The 20,411-nt window shown below is 34.1% G+C and overlaps 1 protein-coding gene and 1 pseudogene across 5 annotated transcripts in view; one reads left to right on the top strand and one right to left on the bottom strand.

Annotated features, from left to right (window-relative positions):
* Window positions 1–20,411, top strand: part of Usp3 (ubiquitin specific peptidase 3) — a 92,472-nt gene that overhangs the window by 46,554 nt on the left and 25,507 nt on the right. For all 5 annotated transcript variants that reach the window (XM_078049500.1, XM_005316666.5, XM_013359382.4 and 2 more), the window contains 5 exons: window positions 7,622–7,705; window positions 10,235–10,316; window positions 12,241–12,323; window positions 13,485–13,598; window positions 16,127–16,240. In XM_078049500.1, coding sequence (XP_077905626.1) covers window positions 7,622–7,705; window positions 10,235–10,316; window positions 12,241–12,323; window positions 13,485–13,598; window positions 16,127–16,240 — 477 coding nt within the window. The remainder of the gene's footprint in view (window positions 1–7,621; window positions 7,706–10,234; window positions 10,317–12,240; window positions 12,324–13,484; window positions 13,599–16,126; window positions 16,241–20,411) is intronic.
* Window positions 442–7,533, bottom strand: LOC120886778 (small ubiquitin-related modifier 2 pseudogene; annotated as a pseudogene).

Below are 20,411 nucleotides of genomic sequence, written 5' to 3'. Positions count from 1 at the left end.
GATTTGAAGGGAAAACTATCTGGGAATCTTGGTTTGTTTTTTTTTTTAAGAGTAATTTACCTCTACTTAAGGACAGGTTGCCCTACATGTAACAGCTATATACAAAAGTTATAAAATTGTTCTTTGTTTTACAATGATAAATAAAAAATATTAAAATTTTCCAGTTGAACAAGGTATGCAAGGATTTTTATGTCATTTAGGTTAGTTTTGTTTTGTTTTTTGTTAAAACAGAGCAAAATAACTTACTGGAATATAAAGATAAGAGCTGAATGAACATGCCACTATTGAAGAAAGGGGATATTTTCACAGAACCAGTATTTTTCCCCATCCCATCTCCATTTGATGTCAATCAAAACATATCATTGGCCATTTAGTTTTAAAAAAATGCAATATGCTTGTGCACATAATACCAGGTATTTTATGTACAATAAAGGAATGGGGAAGGGGAAAGAGAAAACTGTACAGTACTATTCAGGATGTAGTGAAAACAAATTGCAGTTTTCTAATTGAGAATGTAGTCTTGGTCTGTAACAGAGTTCTGGAGTAAAGTAGCAGGTTCCATTTTTAGTTGACACCTCCTGCCTGCTGCTGGAACACATCAATTGTATCTTTATCATCCATTTTCAACTGTGCAGGTGTGTCTGTTTCATTAATTGGCTGCCTGGAAAATTAAATCTGATCTGTCTCATCTACAAACCCTGTCATTCACAATAGGCTTTTATAAGTTTACTAAGTGTATGCCTCTTAATGTTAAACTGCACCGTGAAACCATTCTGCCTGCCACCTTCAAGTTAATCTGATCCTTGTTCTTAGTCTTGACTCCTTCCTTGGGGTTTTTTTTTTTGGCTATGGCAAGTGCTGGAGTCTCCTCAGCTGCTGCTTCAAGAAAGAGATACCAGGTCGGCACCTAATGAGCACCCAAACAGCTCTTGCAGCGGCAGAAGGAGGCAGCAGCAGTGGACAAGGGAGAGGGCACATGCTTATTTTTTACTTTTAGTGTTCAATTTACTTGATTTTTCTTAATTTTTTAAATTAAATGTAGAAATGAACCTTTCCCCTTTTCTGACAAGTAGTCTATTAGTAGTAGAGCTCATCTTTACTTAGAGAGTAACCTAAAGTCACTAGATACGAAGTACAAATTTAATAGCCTAACAGTTGGTTGAATGACATAGGTAATCCCCGACTTATTTCCCATGTGAAGTCCTATGTAAATTAAGAGATGCTGAACCTCAGGCTTCTTCTCCTGGCAAAGACTAATCAAGTTACCTGAATCCTACCTGGCTTTCTCCTGTCACAACTTAGTGCCAGTTATTAAGAAGCAGGGAAGAGCAGAGTATCACCTGTAATCCTGGTTACTTGGGAGGCTGAGGCAGGATGATTCTGTTCCAGGCCAGCCTTGGCAACTTAATGAGACCCTGTCTTAAAAGAGCTGTGATACAGCTCAGTAGTAGAGCACCCTTGGGTTCAATTCCTAGTATTAAAACAAAAACAAAAAGTAGAGCTTTTTACAACACCATTTCAACTGTAGTTTGTGAAACATATATTTTCACCTAGGGTATTTAACCATATTTTATAACTTATTTTAAAATGAGAAATTTATACCAAGTTAGGACCAGTGCACAAACTTTTGAAACACAGCCTGTAAATATGTACTTTAAAAAAATTTTTTTTAGTTATACATGGACACAATATCTTTATTTTGTTTATTTATTTTTATGTGGTGCTGAGGATCAAACCCAGTGCCACACATGTGCGAGGCAAGCCACAACCTCAGCCCAAGTTACATACTTTTTTTGAACATAACTTGAAGAGAAAATTAAGAGTGAGTAAATTTTTTTTCCAAGTATTAGAGATAAGCATAATTCTGACCAAACAGCTTTAATGCAAATGTAGTAAAACCAGGAAGCAATTTTTAGAACTTATTTACTCAAGTGCTTGCTTGCCAGGGTTTTTTTTTGTTTTTGTTTTTGTTTTTGTTTTTGTTTTTTTTGTACCAGGGATTGAACCCAGGGCCACTGAGCTACATCCCCGGCATCTTTTTAATAGAGCCTTACTAAGTTGTTGAGGCTGGCTTTGAATTTTCATTATTCCTGCCTTAGTGTTGCCTGGGGACTTTGCAACACCAATATTAGTGGGATAGTTTCCAGTTAGAAAGCAAAAATCTCATGTATAGGTTAATTTTACATGAGATTAATTTAGTTTAATAATAACCAAGCAACATTTAAATTTTCACTTACTTCTCACCTTTACCACTTCTTTTTTCTTTTTGTTTTGGGCCTGGGAGGAAGAAGAAATCAAAACAGGAATGTGGCAAGTAGAGAGGGGGAGTGTGCTGTGAGGTTTTTGGTCACACAAAAGAAGGAAACTAATATTTATGGATTTTCCACCTCATAAAAGATATTCTTAGAAGTTTTGACCCATGGAAGCAGGTGTTTTTCTTAAATAATAAATAATCACTTGAATAGCATAGTGAATTCAGACAACAGAGAAGTTGCATCCTATAATAAGTATCCCTCTTAGTAACTAAAATACTGCTTAAAATTCTTGAGAAACAAAGATAGTTGTAAAAACTTTAAAGTGTTTTAAGCCTGTGAAAACAAATCTAGACAAAATAAAATTTAGTTCTTATAGTTAAATGAAATTACATTAGGGTGTCCCTTTATGATATTGGGTAGTAGCATAGAATCTTAAAGCAGGTAGTGTCTTAACCTAGATTTTCATTTTACTTGTGTATATAACAGAAATAATGCAATTTATCTGCAGTTTAAATTTTTTAGTAGCCATGTTAAAATAAAACATAGAATTAAGTATATACTATATTTAACTTTGTATCAAAAATATTATCATGTAAACATGTAATCAGTATAAAAATTATTAGAAATAGTTGTCATTCTTCCATATGAAATCTTCTAAATCCAAAGTTGTTTTAGGTTTATAGCACATGTCAATTGAGAAGCTACGTATTTTGTCAGAAATATTTCATCAGTATTTAGATTCATAAAAATTGCAGTTAAAAAGTGGATTCATGGTGTGCTTGGGGTTGTGGCTCAGTGGTAGAGCACTTGTCTTGCATGTGTGAGGCACTGGGTTCAATCCTCAGCATCACAAATAAATAAATAAAGGTATTGTGTCCATCTACAAGTAAAAAAAGAAGTTAAAAGTGGATTCATGGTATTCCAAATATTATTAAAATATAAATATAATAAATGGAGCACAAAACATTTTTTTCTCTAATATATGCATCTTTGTTGATGAAAGTGACTCATAAGAACAACAATTTATTTTATTTGGAAGCAAAAACATATTATTACAATACATCTGCCCAAGAAAATCCATTTACTTTTGTGATAACTCCATGTATTATCACATGAAATTCAAAAAGGTATTATTTTTCTTAGAAGTTTTGCAGTCAGTTTATGTAAAGTAGTCTATTATAATTAAAATCTGCATATTTATTCATGTTGAAAAATGTGTGAAATCATTGTTTGTACTATGAAAAGTTTCAGTTTTAACACATTCTTAAACCTTTCACAAGCTAGGTCACAAATAAGCTATTTTCTCCTTGGATCTTCAACTTTAGCTCATTCATATGCATTATGACATAAGTTAAAAAAAAAAAAGTAAATTGCACTTAGATTTCTAAAAATCTTTTCCTGGTTTCACTCTGAATCTTGACTATTGGCAAGCATTTCTTTTGTTTTAAGAAAATTTTGAATTAGAGTTGAGTATAGTAAGTCTTGCTAGGTATCATGGTACATGCCTGTAATCCCAGCGATTTAGAAGGTTGAGACTAGCAGATTGAAAGTTCAAGGCCAGCCTCAGCAAAATTGCAAGGTCCCAAGCTAATTAGTGAGACCCTGTCTACAAATGAAAAAGGGCTACAGATGTTACTCAATGGTTAGGTCCTCTGGGTTCAATCCCCACTACCAAAAAAAAAAAGTGTAATTAAGTCTTTGTACAACTCTTCCTTAACACAAGCATTTTAGTTAAATCTGCAACATGCCTTTTAGCATTAAATTCATTTTTTTCTGTTCATCTTAACAGTTCCATAAACATGTGATGAGTTGTAGCATTCGATCATATATGCTAAACAATTTTAATCACTGCCTCTGTGATGTCTGCCTCAGAGCACGGATACTTGTAATATGTGTCAGATGGTGGAACAAAATAAAAAAATAAATAATTCCCATAAGTCCAGATTTTCATTGAACAGTATCTTGATAGAAAGTGACAAATGTAAAATGTTAAAAAATACAAATGAGACAAATTGTTTTTTAAGATTGCAAATAGACAAAGACATTCCTTTGTAAATTTTGAAGTCATTTTTGACAAAACATACCTGAAGTATTAATTTGGCAGTGTGTCTTGTCTTGTGAAAAAGTCACTTAAAAGTTAAAAAATTTTAAAAAGTACCTGCAATTTTTCAGATGTTGACTTGATTGATTTTTAATATTGCTAGAAAGGTCTTTTACTCACTGACAGTTGCTTGATGGTTCAATTGAAAATATTTTCTTGTGAAATATCCCTTGTAATCTTTACTCATAATTCTTAAATGGAAATAGTGGTTTATCTATCCACAAATGGTTTTTTTCTTTAGCAAGATTCCAAGCCTTTTTATAGTTAACCAAAGTTACAAGTTCAAATCCTTTAGAAATCATTAATATGTTTTTGTTACACATCTAATTTCTCATTTAATTGTGACTAATTTCCTCAATTACTTTTTGAGAGGCAATTTTATATTACATTAAATGCATTTGCAATTTCCTCTTAATAATGTCTTATTTTATAATCTTAAAACTTCCTTTAAAGTTTTTTTTTAAGAGAGAGAGAGAGAGAGAGAGAGAGAGAGAGAGAGAGAGAATTTTAATATTTATTTTTTAGTTATCGGCGGACACAACATCTTTGTTTGTATGTGGTGCTGAGGATCAAACTCAGGCTGCATGCATGCCAGGCGAGCGCGCTACTGCTTGAGCCACATCCCCAGCCCCCTATAAAGTTTTTTAATGTTTTTTTTTTTTAAGTGCAAATTGCAACTGCCATTGTAGTTAAATCTGCAACATGCCTCCCCCCTCCCCCGCTTCATCTCCACTTGATTTTGTCCTAGTGGTATGTATGCCTTCATTTGAAAATTTAAATTTTTTTTTCTTTTTGCAGTACTGGGGATTAAATCCAGCGGTGCTGTACTGCTTAGCTATGTCCCTAGTTTTTTCTGATTTTTGTTTTGAGACAGGGTCTCACTAAGTTGCCCAGAATAGCCTTGAACTTGGATCCTCATGCCTCAGTCTCCTGAGATCTGGGCTTACAGGTGAATGCCACTGTGCCCAGCTTCCATTCTTAATTTTTGAGCTAGAAAAAAAATCAAGTACTTCAATTTAATTACCAATTATGATTTATAGATGTTACTACACACTCATGTAGTCTGCATAAAATATTGAAATAACATTACATTGTTACGTAGAAAAACCATATGAACAGAATCATTTTGTTGACACAACTAGATTCATGCTGTGCTCTTGTATAATGCTGGAAATGTCTCATGCACATGATGTCCACTGCCATACATTTTGCACAAAGTAATAATGAAAGCAAAATATAGTTCTGTCATAAAATACAGTTATGTTTCATAAAGGTTAATGCTGTTTCAGTTATTAAGTAAAAATTTTAAAATCTTTAAAAATCAATTTATTTTACTCAGTTGGCACTAGCTGCATTAGGGCAACTCTGTAGTCCAGAGCAGCCTACTCACTTAAGTGATGAAAAATGACCAGTTCATCTAGAGAGATGAAGTAGCTTGACCCATTTGAGTCTCATTAGTTAAGAACAGAGCCAGGTCATAAAGAGCTCTAATATTTTAGTATGTGAAAATGCTACTTCAACAAATGTAATTTTATATTCTAGGCTGAATTCCTATCATCCCACCAAAATACTTTTTTATGAAATAATTTTAAACAATGTTTCTTTAAACTAAGCAACCACTGTTTTGTAGGAGTTAGGGGTTTGTTTTTCATTTATGTAGAATAGCACCCTGTTAATACAGAAAAGTTATCTGATTTTGTACTTAGACTTCATTTTCCAGATGAACACTAGCATTTGGAGTGAATTTGTTTTGAACACTGAATATTGTTTTATCTAAACTACATGCATACATTTATGGAAACAAAAAATGAAAATGTAAACAGGAATTAAAGTAGAATAACAATGCAGTTTCATTCTGCAGTGAATACATAAGGTTCATTAAAGTAAGGAGTACCTTAAGCCCAGATTCATAAAGTAGTCCTTACCCTCATTTATGCTCAGAGGAGCAAAGAATTAAACCTTATCATTAATGTGATACCTTTATGAATTAAACCTTTTCATTAATTTGATACCTTTATGTATTTGTCATAAAATCAGTGAAAAATTTGTTCCCCTTCCAGAGGTACTTTGATCAAAGAGAGATGGTCCAGGATATAAAAGGTTGCTTTTGCTATATGTGGAAATGTTGGAAATTGACCCTGGGAACTTGAGAATGTGTTAGAGAAATCTTGATTGACAGCATGCGTGGTCAGTTAATGAGGGTGCATGTTAGATAATGACAAAGGTAACATTTTAGTTTAAGTTTTCAAAAGCATTCACTTAAAAATTTCACTTCTCTGAATGAAAGTCACAAGCCATGGTTTTGTATCTAAATTTTTAGAATCATTACTTCCCACCTATTCTCTCTTTTTTATTTTTAAAATTTTTTATAGATTGGTTTCAGATATTTGAGATGTTTTCTTGGATTTGGTTAGAGATAACATTATTTTTACTAAGTGCTATGCTTTCAAGGTTTTGTTTGCTCAGAATAGTAGTGTTATTTTCATTATTCTTTAGTAGTTAAAAAAGTGCCTTTGTACAAAACTGCACATTTAAAAGAATATCTTACTGCCAGCCTATAAGTTGTTTTTGTTAAAATTGGCCTATTCCAGCAAAAAATAAAATAATGCAGTTAATTGTATGTGAGTCCTTATATTATTTGCTTATTGACTTGCTAAAATACTGTGTTGATTTTTTAAAACACCCCAAACATTTTTTTACAGAGCACTTAGCAATTTCCTAATGCCTCAGAATGAAAGATTCTTTCTTCCTAACTCATCTGAATTCTATTTATTTTAATTATGTTTAAGATATCCATCTTTTACTTTTTCTATATAACCCTACAAGTTAAATTACCTTTTTCCTGCTTTTCACTTGTATCTCTCCTCCCCCAAATTTCCCATTAATTTGTGTTGGAAAGTGTTACCTTAAAGCTTTAGGCTTAAGGCTACATGAATGGGTGCTTTTATTTCCTTTTCCTTGTATTATGTACCACTAAAAAGAATGTAACACATGTCCACAGCTCATTTCATTTCCAAAGGAGGAATTGAAGAGCTTTTAAATAAAAATGTAAAAAGAAGCTAGTGTTCATTGCCTACGTGGCTTTTTAAAAAGACTCTTAAAAACATTCCATTGTGTATTCCAGATCCTCTTTAAACTTACCACCAACAGTAACTGCCTACAGAGCCATGTGATCATCTTGGCAACAGCCAGACCTTTTAGTGATTTCATTACTGTGGTTTCCTCAAGCTCTTTATATACACACTGATTAATATTTTCCTTGCAGTTATCGCTGTGATGATTTTGTGGTTAATGACACCAAGCTGGGACTGGTACAGAAAGTCAGAGAACACTTACAGAACTTGGAAAAGTAAGTATTAGGTCTTGGAAAAGAGAAGGGTGTTAAGGGGTCCTTTAGCACTTTGAGTGGAATTTTTGTGAGTTCTATAACTTCATCATGTTTTTTATTGTAAATACAATATTGGTAAACTATGCTTTGGGTTTGGATATCTGAAACTTTGCCCACATTTCATTTACTGTTTAGATAAGCCATGTCTAAGGGCCCAGGAACCTATTTTGTTGTTGTTGTTGTTATTGCTCACCAATTTGTAAGGTACTCAATTTTTTTGCAAAGAGAGTTTGGGGGAGAGGACAGAAAACAATATAAGATCATAATAGAGTTACCTTTAGTATTAGAAAATCTGTCAAATGTATTATGAGATCTTAGACTAGATCATTATAGAGTTACCTTTAGTATTAGAAAATCTATCAAATGTATTATGAGATCTTAGACCAACATTTATGCATTAAGAGAAATTAGATTTAAGTATCATTGCATCTGTACAATAGCACAGGATTCTAGTTTCATCTTATACTTTTTTGTTAGGGGTAATGCATATTTGAAATTACAAAGAATTGTACATGCTTTGTGATCATAAAGAAATTGAAGAATTTATGTGAAGAGACTTTTCTTACTATAGCTGAATGCCTATTCAGATAAAGCTTGCTGGACCCGAAATTGAAGTGATAAATAAAAGCCCAAATAGCAATGCCTTTGAAGCTACAGTGGATAGAAGCATGGCCTGGAATGACTGCTGACTCAAGTGAAATCTGTATAAATCACCCAAATCATCAGGTGCCATCTGATTTATTTTGGCAGTTGGTGTATAGAAGACATTGTGAAAATATGCCAAAGCAGGGATCCCTTGACAAACTTAAATGTAGATCCAGTAGAATATTTCAGAATATATACTGAAAGAGAAATAACCTAACTTCTTTCAGTGCAACACTATATAGTATTTGTTGACCAAAGTCTTTAATCATGTCTTATTGCCTTAAATAGAACATAAAGCTTATAAGAAAGATTCTAAAATAATTCAATCACTTTGGGTTTAAATACTTTTAGCTTGTCATCTTTTGCTCCGTTCTTTCTCAAATTGATTTTTTTTTTACCCCTTTAATCTAAACTAAGCATCATGAGCCTATGTAGGATTAGAAACACAGGTACAGATCACTAATCCAAATATTTAATTTTGTCTAAAGTTGCTCACAATAAATTATGAAGTAGGAGATTACTGAAGTAATTAGTCACTCTTGGGATGATAATGTCATTGTAAAGATCTTACATGCTTGGTGTAAAAGTGGGTAGCTACCAGAATATTTTCTCTGCTACTTAGTTTTCTCTAAGACAAGACTGCCACCTCAGTCCAAAGTAAGTCAGAATTAAGTCAGAGGGAAAGTAGGGCCTTCCATAACTGTATGTGTGTTCATACAATTAGAAAATACTTTGTTTCTATTTATTACTTCATCAGGTAAAAGATGTCACAGCCATCTTGTGCATACTTCTACTTGGCCCCACTGAGAAATCTACTTTGCAATTCTTTTCCTATGTTGAGAAACATCACCTAAATTTATTTTTATGTTTTACAAACATAGGCTTTAATTTATAGTGGAATCTAAAAACTGATCACATTTGTGTTTATCCTGTACATCTTCTGGGGCCTCGCTGTCCCGTAGAACTTTCTGCAATTATGTAAGCATTCTGTGATCTTCCCTTTCTAATATAGTAGCCACTTGCCACATGTGGCTATGGAGCATTTGAAAAGCTACCTTGAAACTGAATTTTAAACTTAGGTTAACTTTAATTCTGGAAAGAAAAATAATTATATATTTACTTTGGATTAGCTGGGTACTTTTAGAAGGTAGAAGAGAATTGGCAGTCTTAAAAGTCTGTGTTTAACTATAATTTTTACTTCCTTCAGATTAGTTCTCCTGATAGCCAATAACTTTAAAGTGACATTTTGAAGAACAACTTTCTGATAAAATTTAAGCAGAAAAATTTTGATGAGAAATAATTTTATTTTCTAATCTAATTAGAATTTTTTTACAGCATAGGTGAATCAAATTAAGTTATCATATATCATTCCTCACACTGATATCATAATCTATCAAGGCATATGAGTGAAACATACTTTTATCCAAATTAAGAAAGAAATATCATATTATTTTAGACTCACTGTTAAATTCAGAATACTGATGTCAGGTTTTCCCTTTTATTGTAAGGAATGGGTCTTCTCATTTTTGAAGCTTCACAAATGATTAGGTAGAGTGGAAATTGGGATGACATGTCTCACAAACTACATTTAGCTGGCTGGCTTTGCTGGGATCAGCATCCAGCCCTTTCTCAGCTTTGGAGGAGCAGTGGGAATTTCCAGGGAAGTTGAACGCTTCAGTTAATTTCAAATACTTGTGGGCCTGACTGGTCACTTGATGGCATGACTAAGCAGTCAGGCAGGGTTTCATGCCCTAGATGCAGAGGGCATCTTGAGTTTATTCTTTAGCCTGTTGTGTAGCATGTATATATTAATGTCTTTTTGACTGTTTGTTTGTGTTTTAATAGCTCAGCTTTCACAGCTGACAGGCATAGGAAAAGAAAACTTTTGGAAAACTCATCTCTAAACAGCAAGTTATTAAAAGTAAATGTAAGTAATTAAAACTTATTCAAATACAAGAGGTAGTTGAAATCTAGTCACTGTTATAACTCTAACATTTAATGTTGTTAGTTAAGGACTTTTATTAATCTGTGCCTTAGATTTGGAGTATTTTATAAAATATTTGCTACTTGTATTAATCATTCTTGATGTGACTCCAGTGAGTCCCCCATCTGTCAGTGCCTTACTGTGGTCCTCTGCTGTTGAAAGCAGGTTGCTCTTAATGCCTGCTTGTGTTTTTATTATTCCATTTCTATGGAATCTTAAAGATCCTTGCTTCCTTAGGGTAAACATCACTAGTGCATATTCTATGGGACTGAACTTTTGCAAATTTTATTCCTTAGGACGTCTTTAAAATAATTTTACCATAGAAGAATATGCAACTGGGCTGAGTGGCATAAACCTATAATCCCAGTTACTGGGTAGGCTGAGGCAGGAGGATTGCAAGACTGAAGCCAGCCTTCACAATTTAGTGAGACCCTGTCTCAAAATAAAAAAGTTGGGATGTATTTCAGTGGTAAAGTGTCCCTGGGTTCAATCCCCAGTACCATTAAAAAAAAAAAAAGAAAAAGGAAAAAGAAAACATTCTGGTAATCATCTGTTTAATGCTGTACAAGCCATAAGCAATTAATAGATGAGCTAAATTTAAAGGTCAAACTGGGTATGGTGGCACACACGGTAATCCCAGCAGCTTGTGAGGCTGAGGCAGGAGGATTTTAAGTTCAAAAGTTAGTCTCTAAGCAACTTAGTGAGGCTGTGACTCTAAATAAAATATTTAGAAAGGGCCGGGGATGTGACTCAATGATTAAGCACCCCTAGGTTCAATCCCCAGTACCAAAACAAAAATTTAAAGATCACTAAATTGTTTTTAAATGAACCAGTATTTTTGCCCCATAGCTACCCTTTGATGTCATGGTAGCTGTGTTTGGACACGTCCACAGTCTCAATTTTTTTGCCAGAGGTTGGGGGGGGGGGAGTACTGGGGGTTAAACTCAAGGGCATTCAATCACCAAGCCACATCCCCAGTCCTATTGTATTTTATTTAGAGACAAGGTCTCACTGAGTTGCTTAGCACTTCACTTTTGTTGAGGTTGGCTTTGAATTCTGCCTCAGCCTCCCTTGCTGCTGTGATTACAGGTGTGTGCCATCACCCTCGGCCATAGCCTTTATTTTTTGAAACAAACAGCGAGAGTACTCTTGTAACCATTTGAATTAATGGGCAGAAATGTTTTGAATTGAATTGGTAGGTCTACCTCCTAAGTATAGTATTCAGACATAGTGCATTGTAAAACTAATCAGAAAAGCAAGCCTCAAGTCTTTTTAAGAAAAGTTATTTTTTAGGGTTCATTGCTAAGAAAACATACATTGGTCATTTATGCATGGCTTCAAGTTATAAGTTTGGGAACAGAAATACTTGGGGCTTATATAATTTTTTTCAGATTCCATTATATTTAATAGAATCTTATATAGGTATGAATCTTAAATTTTATTTTCCTGTTTATTTTTGCATTGTGTACTCCATTTTACATACTAATGTTTATTTTCTTATAATCTTCCAATAAGATACTCTCATTTAGGGGCTGGGGTTGTGGCTTAGTGGTAGAGTGCTTGCCTACCAAATGTGAGGCACTGAGTTAAATTCTCAGCACCACGTGTAAATAAATAAAATAAAGATCTATTGACAGCATTGTTCTCATTTAGAACAACCCCAGGATCAGAATAGCCTTCAAAAAATATTTATACACATAGAGACTAAATTGAGCATATGTTTGACATATTCTTGGGACAGAAAAGGTCTACTTTCAGACTATCCTGATACTAGAGTTTCAAGGTGAGGCTTTTGCTTAACTTTGATATTTGAAACAATTTGCCTTCCCTTGGCATTATTAATGGACTCTTCTTTTCCATTTTATAGGGAAGTACCACTACCATTTGTGCGACAGGCCTTCGGAATTTGGGCAACACATGTTTCATGAATGCCATCCTTCAGTCACTCAGGTAACATTATAGTCAGAGCTTAAGTATCTCGCATGAAAGTTTTAAGAGCAAAGGCTGTGCTTCTAACTCTAGTCTCATGGCTTGGGAAAGTTACTCAACTGACTTTGCCTTAGTTTTCTCATCGGTAACATTGGGAATAATTGTTCCTACCTCATAGGATAGTGAGAAGATTAAATAATTGTCAGAAGTCTTACAGCAGCACTTGGTAGCAAATAGCTGTTAGCTGTTATTGTTTATTTCTCATTTTTCCCTGAATAGACTACAGAAGGGATCAGCACACTTTTTCTGTGAATGGCAGGATAATAAATAATAATAATAATAATAATAATAAATAATAATAATAATAAATAAAAATAATAAATAATAAATAATTTAGTCCTTAGTTCATGTTCTTCTCCCCCTCCCTCCCCCTCCTCTTCCCCTCCCCCTCCTCCCCCCTCCTCCTCCTCCTCATGTAAAACTTACTGTAAAAATGTAAAAACTCCCTGACCAAGTGCTACGTTTGGCCTTTGGACCAGTTTGCAGTTCCCTTATTCAGAGAGTTTATTTTAGTCATTAGTTAAGTTTCCAGCATGGTAATAAGATTACACATTTAGAAGATCTTCAAAATGTAAGAGAAATAATAAAAATGAAACAGCCAACAAGTCTGACATCAGCAGAATATTTTGAGAATTGTATAGTGTTAGATGTATCACATGCTAGAGTAAATTATCTTCCCAAATCAAATTTCTAATAAGGAGAAGAACCATATTTGATCTTTCCTTAAAGGTACATTCTTATGATTCTGTATAATGTTATATAGATAATATGGTTTGTTTTTATTTAAGGAAATTATCAAATACCTAGAAACAAGCACCCTAAAGAGAGTAATGGTGTCAATCAATAGATGTAAGGAAAATTGGAGATATTTTTGAAGAGATTTTAAGTTCTTTGTTCATTTCTACAAAGTTATCCATACTGTTTAGTGCATGAAGAACTATAATGAAGCAATTCAATACAAGAGTTCGTATTTAATACAACTTAAAATGTGACAATTAATTGAAAGATTACACTTTCAAAATCCATAGCTAGATTTCATAGAACTTTCTTTACAGTTATATTAAATTCTGTTCTGTTCTTTTTTTAAAAAAAAATCATTTTCTTCCCTTTCTTTTAAAATAGTAACATTGAGCAGTTTTGCTGTTATTTCAAAGAACTGCCCGCTGTGGAGTTAAGGAATGGGAAAACAGCAGGAAGGCGAACATATCACACCAGGAGCCAAGGGGATAACAATGTGTGAGTTATCAGAATATGTCCTTTCTGGCTTTGAGCTGCAAAACACATGACTCTCACTAGTGATTTTTATTGTATTATTTGAGTTTATAGGCATGTTATAAAAACTGTAGGGAAAATTGTATTTTAAGTATCTAGCTGGCAATCTTAATAATTGTTGAAATTCTTTTCTTTCTGTTTACTATAACAGGAAGGATAAATTTAGCATTCTACTTGTTGAGTCTTTGCTAATTTGGGCATTCTAGAATTGACATCTAGATAGAGTTCTAGGTGTAGACTAACATGAATATCTTTAGTTTATGTGACTTGACTTGTCTGATAGTGTTCAGTAAACCTGTCTTGGCTAATAAAATTAATTTGTAGCCAACAGATTAATTGTAGGGCAATACAATTTCTAATTGATATGAAGAGGGGAAAAACAGATATTAAGGACCAAACTTAAATTCATTATAGCCTTTTCCTATTTAGGGTTCAGAAGATCTGCTATATAATCATGATTTTTCATGTCTTTTCTGAAATAGAGCAGTGACTTGTAATCTGTATATAATTAATGTTTTCCCTGTCTGCCTATCTCAAATCCACACACTTCCATTGCTACTCATTTTGAAACATCATTTTATAATCTGACAGTGTCTGAGGAAGAGTAGGATAGAACATGTTAGAAAAATGGGCAATATGGGTAGATCCCCAGGATGGGGAAACCAGGCATCAGAGCAGGAATGGAATAATGTCACATGAGTGGTGTTGGAAGGGAGTTTTATTTTATAGCAGTATGAAGGACGAGGTGGAAAGTGCTTGCATTCAAGCAGGCTTCAATTGGGTAGGAGGGGATAGAACTGTCCTGTAAGGACACTGCTGCCTTCCTGCACAGCCTGATGTCACAGTTCCTAATGGAGATGGGTGCTGGTAAAGGCCCCTTAACTGCTGTCCCTGGACTCTGGGTGATGATCTTTGCTGCTACCACTGACAGAGAGGGTTTGGTGCTGTCCTTGATTCTTTTTGTCACTTACCGTGCTTCAGATGTTGAGAACTCAGGCCACATATGTGTTCTGATTGTGAGGGAGGCTGAGAAAGCCAGAATCTGGACTTTTCAGCTTCTGGTAGGCGGCAGGCTCTGACTCCCACTAAGATGCTTACAGTGGCAAATTTCCCAAATGCAGGAAGAGGTTCAGGTCCTAGGAAGTCAAATATACAATTTGTATCCCAGGGACCTGGATTATAGGGGTTGAGAAGGAAGGTATCAAGGTTCTCTGATATATGCATTAATTGAGTATCCAAGGGTGTGGTTGTTATATTGACAGAGAAGTTGAAGTTGAATATGTAGTTATAGCTACATGCATGGAAAATAAAAATTAACAGTGACTTAAACATCCATGGTTTATTTTCTCATGTAAGAGTCAGAGGTTATTTGCCTAGGGTTGTTTCACAAAGTCATCAAGTTCCTCTGGTTTCTGTTGGAGCAATCATTAAGGTGAGACTCTTATCCGCCATTACATCTTCATTCCAGCTTGAGGAAAGAGGAAATGGATCAATAAGAACTACTCTTTCTCTTTAAGAAAATTTCCCTAAAGTTGTGTACACTCACAGTTCTTTATTCTGGCAATTCGTACACTCAGCAAAAATGATAGTCCTATTCTTATGAGAGTAGAACAAAATGGATACTGGGTGACAGTAGGGAGAGTAAAGAGAATAGTAGGTACTTGAGCTGTTTAAATCACATTGAATTTGAAGTAACAAGAGGACCTCCAGTAGAAAATTCATATTGGAAACCAGAGATACCTGAATAAAAATGGCCATGGAAGAATTTGACTTTTAAATTTGGATTTGATTGTCTGGGTACAGTTTTGAGCATTAAAAACTTTGTGACCACATGAATTCTGAGGCAGAAGAGAGCAAATGTTCACAGGTTAACATCTAAGAAGAGCTCCTAGTGATGGGCAAGAAGGAAAAATGCAGGGCAGTGACACATGCTTGTAATCCCAGTGACCTGGGAGGCTGAGGCTGGAGAATCAGGCCAGTCTCAGCAACTTAGAAAGGCCTTGTCTCAAAATAAGAAACAAAAAGAATTGGGGATGTAGCTCAGTTGGGTTCAGTCCCTAGTACTAAAGTAAGAAGGAAGGAGGGAAAAGAAAAAAAATGCAGGAGATGGAGAAAGAGATGCTATTGCTTGTTTTATGTTTTTAAAATGGACATTCTTAAAGGATTTGGCTATAAATTTTCCACTGCTTTATTGTTTCTGTGCATTTAAAAAAATTCAGAATGTATAAATTTGGCAGTACTGTAGTATTCTCAGAGTTAACGATGTGCTTAAAAACTAGTTTTGTCAGCAATTAACTGCTATGTCTATGGGTTTTTGAGGTGCTCTTATTTGGTGGTCAAATGTAGTTCAGAAAAGACTAAGCCCTTTTAAAGCTTTTATTTTTCACTTATACATTTTAGACAATTAAACATTATATTGAAATAGTAGCCCCTTATTAGTAATGCTAATATTACTATTAGTAATGCTAATATTGTTCCTTCCTCTTTTCCAGGTCTTTGGTAGAAGAGTTTAGAAAAACACTCTGTGCTTTATGGCAAGGCAGCCAAACTGCATTTAGCCCGGAATCTTTGTTTTATGTTGTTTGGAAGATAATGCCAAATTTTAGGTAAGTATTAAAGAAGGATATTTTAGAACAAAATTAGTCTTTACACTTCTTCTAAAACAATTTCTGATAAAGTAGTGATATTTTAACTATTCTAGATGATACCTTTTTTAAAAAAAAAGGAAGTTGAATACATTTGACTAAACAAACTTATTTATTTAAATTATAAATAATATACATTAGAAAGATCTTTAACAAAGGGTAGGGTATTTTGTTATAAAAATAAAACCCTTATATATAACATGTATGCTAAGAAAAATACTGGACAAAATTTTCTTGGTTCTTTGAAACTCTTAGAGTAATTGCCATCATATACTGTCTTGTTACACCAATTAAAAATATACAAAAGAAAAGTAGAAATCCATGGTGTTATATTCACTCTTCTGATATGGGTTCTAATGCTCTGAAAATACTATTCATATCCATTAGGAGTTATGCTGCAGAGTGTTACAGTGCCCATCCTGACATAGTGGTAGAGGGACTGTGTTATAGGGGCTTCCTCTCTGGCTACATGTGCTGTCAGAAGAGATAGCTGACATCTTCTGGGTTAGTCGGCCTTGTAGGGATTCAGATAATAAATAGTAGATGTGGTGCACTGCAGGTGTTGGACAACAGCCTTTACCACTCCTGAATGAGTTTGATTCTTATTAGTCATGATTTTGGTACCTAGTATATATCTTCTTTTCCTTTGCTTAAAAACAGCACACAAGATATAGAAATATATCTTGCTTTATTGCCTAATAGATTATTTTTTTTAGTATAGAGAAATGTTTAAAAGTTAACAACTTCAAAGGACTGAAATTTGTTGCCTTGCTGAAAAGTATAGTTTTGAGGATCTGACCTGAATAACTACTTTTAATCCTGGTCTTGATTTGAAAGGAACTTATGTATCATGCCATTTAAATTTCCTCTTAGGAGAGACTAATTTTATAAGAATTTTTAGAATTCCCTTACTCTTAACTAGGAAAGGTAGCAATGATTGTTAAGATACTACTAGTCGGGTTATTTCTAACACAGTCATCACCTAGTTGGACTCTTGAATAGGGATTTAATCTTTGTATTCTGTTAATAATTTTCACTTATTGAATGCTTATAATGTGGCAAGCAGAAAATTTTATATCTGATCCTCATTAAAAAACAAACAGCAAAAAAATTCAAAGCAAGGTGGGAAGTGTTACTCCCATCTCATAGAAGTCGAAACAAGAGAACCAACTTCTTCAGTGTTATACATCCACTAGATATCATGAACAGAATTGGAACCTAGGTGTTTGTGAAGTTGGTTAATAATACACACATTAATAGTAATTTGTCCACATGTCTTGCATGAGACCCACTAACTAATTTTATATTGTTCTTGGTCCCCAGGGTAAACAATTAGGCCCTTCATTCTTTGGAAGTTTAGAAAAGTTATTGTACTTCTATATAACATAATTCTACTTTCCCTCTAAATCTTCCCACATCTCTGCTCTTTCTAGTTTCTATGGCCCAATTGTGAACATGATTTAGTTTTTAGCTGCTTAATTTTCACATTCTGATATTCCTACTGGTAGGTGTTTTAGTCAGCTTTTTCAAATTGCTGTGATCCGAAAACCTGACAAGAATAATTAAAAGAGGAAAAGCTTATTTGAGGGCTCATGGTTTTAGAGAACTTGGTCCCTAGATAGCTGGGACCTTGGGGCTTGAGGTGAGGCAGAACATGATGGCAGAAGATTGTGGTGGAGGAAAGTATCTCAGGACATGCTCAAGAAGCAAAGAGTGACTAAGTTCAGCTCACAAAATATGTTCCAAAGGCATGCCTCCCCCAATGACCCACCTCCTCCAGGGACACTCGGTCTGTAGTCACCAGTCACCCTGTTAGGGGATTAATTCATTGATTGGGTTAGCCCAATCATTTCACTTCTAAACTTTCTTGCATTGTCTCACACATAAGCTTTTGGGGGGGGGGCGGGGATACCACATATCTAAACCATAACAATAGGGAAAGAATTTTTTAGAACAGAAAACCAGCTTGAGGAATTCAGCATGGATTGTCTGGGGTGATTGGGGATTTAAACCCAGGGACACTCTACTGTGGGTCTACACCCCACCCCTTATTTTTATTTTATTTTGAGTCAGTCTCACTAAGTTGCTGAGGCTGCCTTTGAACTTGGAGTCCTCTTGCCTCAGCCTTCCGAGGTCACTGAGAGTACAGGCATGTGCCATTGCGCCTGGCTTCTGGAGTGATTTCTGATATACATGAACTCTTAAAATTCCTTAATGATTGCTGAGAATTAGGTGCTATTATTTTCTTGGCTGGGCTTTCTTTTAGTTCTGTAGTAATTAATATCATTTTCCTTTTTCATGTAATGAAAGAATAATTTTCTTTGTTAGGTCTAGATATTGGGATTATATCATGGTTAAGGCTTTTGTGTGTGCCCAGGTATGAGGCAAGAAGGTGGGCTTTTCTTCTAATAGCTCTTATTTCTATTAGGTGTGTTTTGAGATTCTTAAAACATGACTATGTGGAAGCACAATGAGTCTTGAATTATGTTTTTATTACATTTATTTACAACCCTAAGTCATTTTTTTTAAGTTTAGAAAGCTCATTTTTCCTGATTATCACATAACAATGTCTAAGGAACTTGATCCCCTGGAATGAAATATGATTGAGAAATATAAACTTCATGTAGGAGGAACAACTTTCATTTATTAAATAAATGCAGCATAAAAATGCTCTTAAATGTAATCAGCAGCTTTGGATAAAGAAATCAAGGATAATTTTTCTCCCCCACCCTCAAACCAAAAGCCAGCAGGAAAAATTTTCCTGACCTTTTCCACTGTACATATCCACTTAGCACGCTAATGACTTCCTAGTATGTCCCTCTCTTCCTATTCTTGTCTTTTTCATAAAACTTATGAAGTTTACTTCTTTAAAGAAAAAAAGTGTGTCACATTAGATTGGATAGAGAGAAGTGATGGGAGGGGAGGGGAGGGGAAGGGGGGATAGGAAGGGCAGCAGAATAAAATAGACATTATTATTGCTGTATGTATATAGGTGACTGTATGACTAATATGATTCTGCAACCTGTACAATCAGAAAAATGAGAAATTATACCCCATTTGATTCAAATGTATGAACTGTCAAGATCATTGTACTGTCATGTGTAGCTAATAAAAAAAAAAGTAAGACATACATGGTTAAAAATTCAAAAGGTTAAAGAATATGCAGTGAATGTTTTTTCATTTACTCTCTTCCCTTACCATTCATTCTGTCTTCTGGAAACAGTCATATTTACTAGATTTTTGTGCATTTTTTCATTGATAATCTGTGTACATATATTATTAACAATTTTGTCTATGTTGATTTTAAACATAACTGACATCATGTTATTCTTTTTTGTTTTACTTTGACATGATTCACGTTAGTAAATAGCTTCTTTGGTCCATTTTACACGTGTGTCATAATTTATGTAATACTCCCCTACCAATGGTTGTATAGATTTTTTTTTGTAATCTTTTGCCATTCTAAACAGTGTTACAATGAAATGTCTTATACATACACATTCAGGAATTGCGGGGTCAAAGGGTATGTTCTTTTGTAATTTTGGTAGTCTTTTATGCTAGCCTTTGTTATTCTTTGCTTTCCTTTCCATGATTTTGTTTTGTTGCTTTGATATCTTTGTATGTCATATGCTTCTGCCTATAGTATTTACCTTGTTATTCCCTATCTTCTTTCTTTAGGATTCAGCTTAATGTTAATACTTTGAGAAGGTCTCTTAATAATTCATATCAGGTCCTGATAGTATTTGCTTGCTTTTCATGTCACTCTTATGCTATTTCTACTTTAATGTATAACCTAATTTATTTGCCTTAACTTCCTAACACAGAACTTTTATTTATTTATTTTTTAATCATTTCTTGTTACAACCAATGTTTTTAAAAGTAATGGGAGAATTAAGTAACTGAGACATTATTCTTATTGATTAGCTTTTCTTCTTGGTTTTTATAGAAAGTATAAAAAATATTTATAAACAACATAGATCTTTGCATTGGTATATTAATAATCTTTTGAAATATTTATAAATAGAAGGACTTTAAAAATGTTATTTAAACAATATTAGTTTTTCTTGGGCTGGGGATGTGGTTCAAGCGGTAGCACGCTCGCCTGGCATGTGCGCAGTGCTGGGTTCGATCC

The sequence above is a fragment of the Ictidomys tridecemlineatus genome, chromosome 5, assembly GCF_052094955.1.
Source record: "Ictidomys tridecemlineatus isolate mIctTri1 chromosome 5, mIctTri1.hap1, whole genome shotgun sequence".
Lineage (NCBI taxonomy): Eukaryota > Metazoa > Chordata > Mammalia > Rodentia > Sciuridae > Ictidomys > Ictidomys tridecemlineatus.
This window is presented reverse-complemented; position numbering and strand designations above follow the sequence as displayed.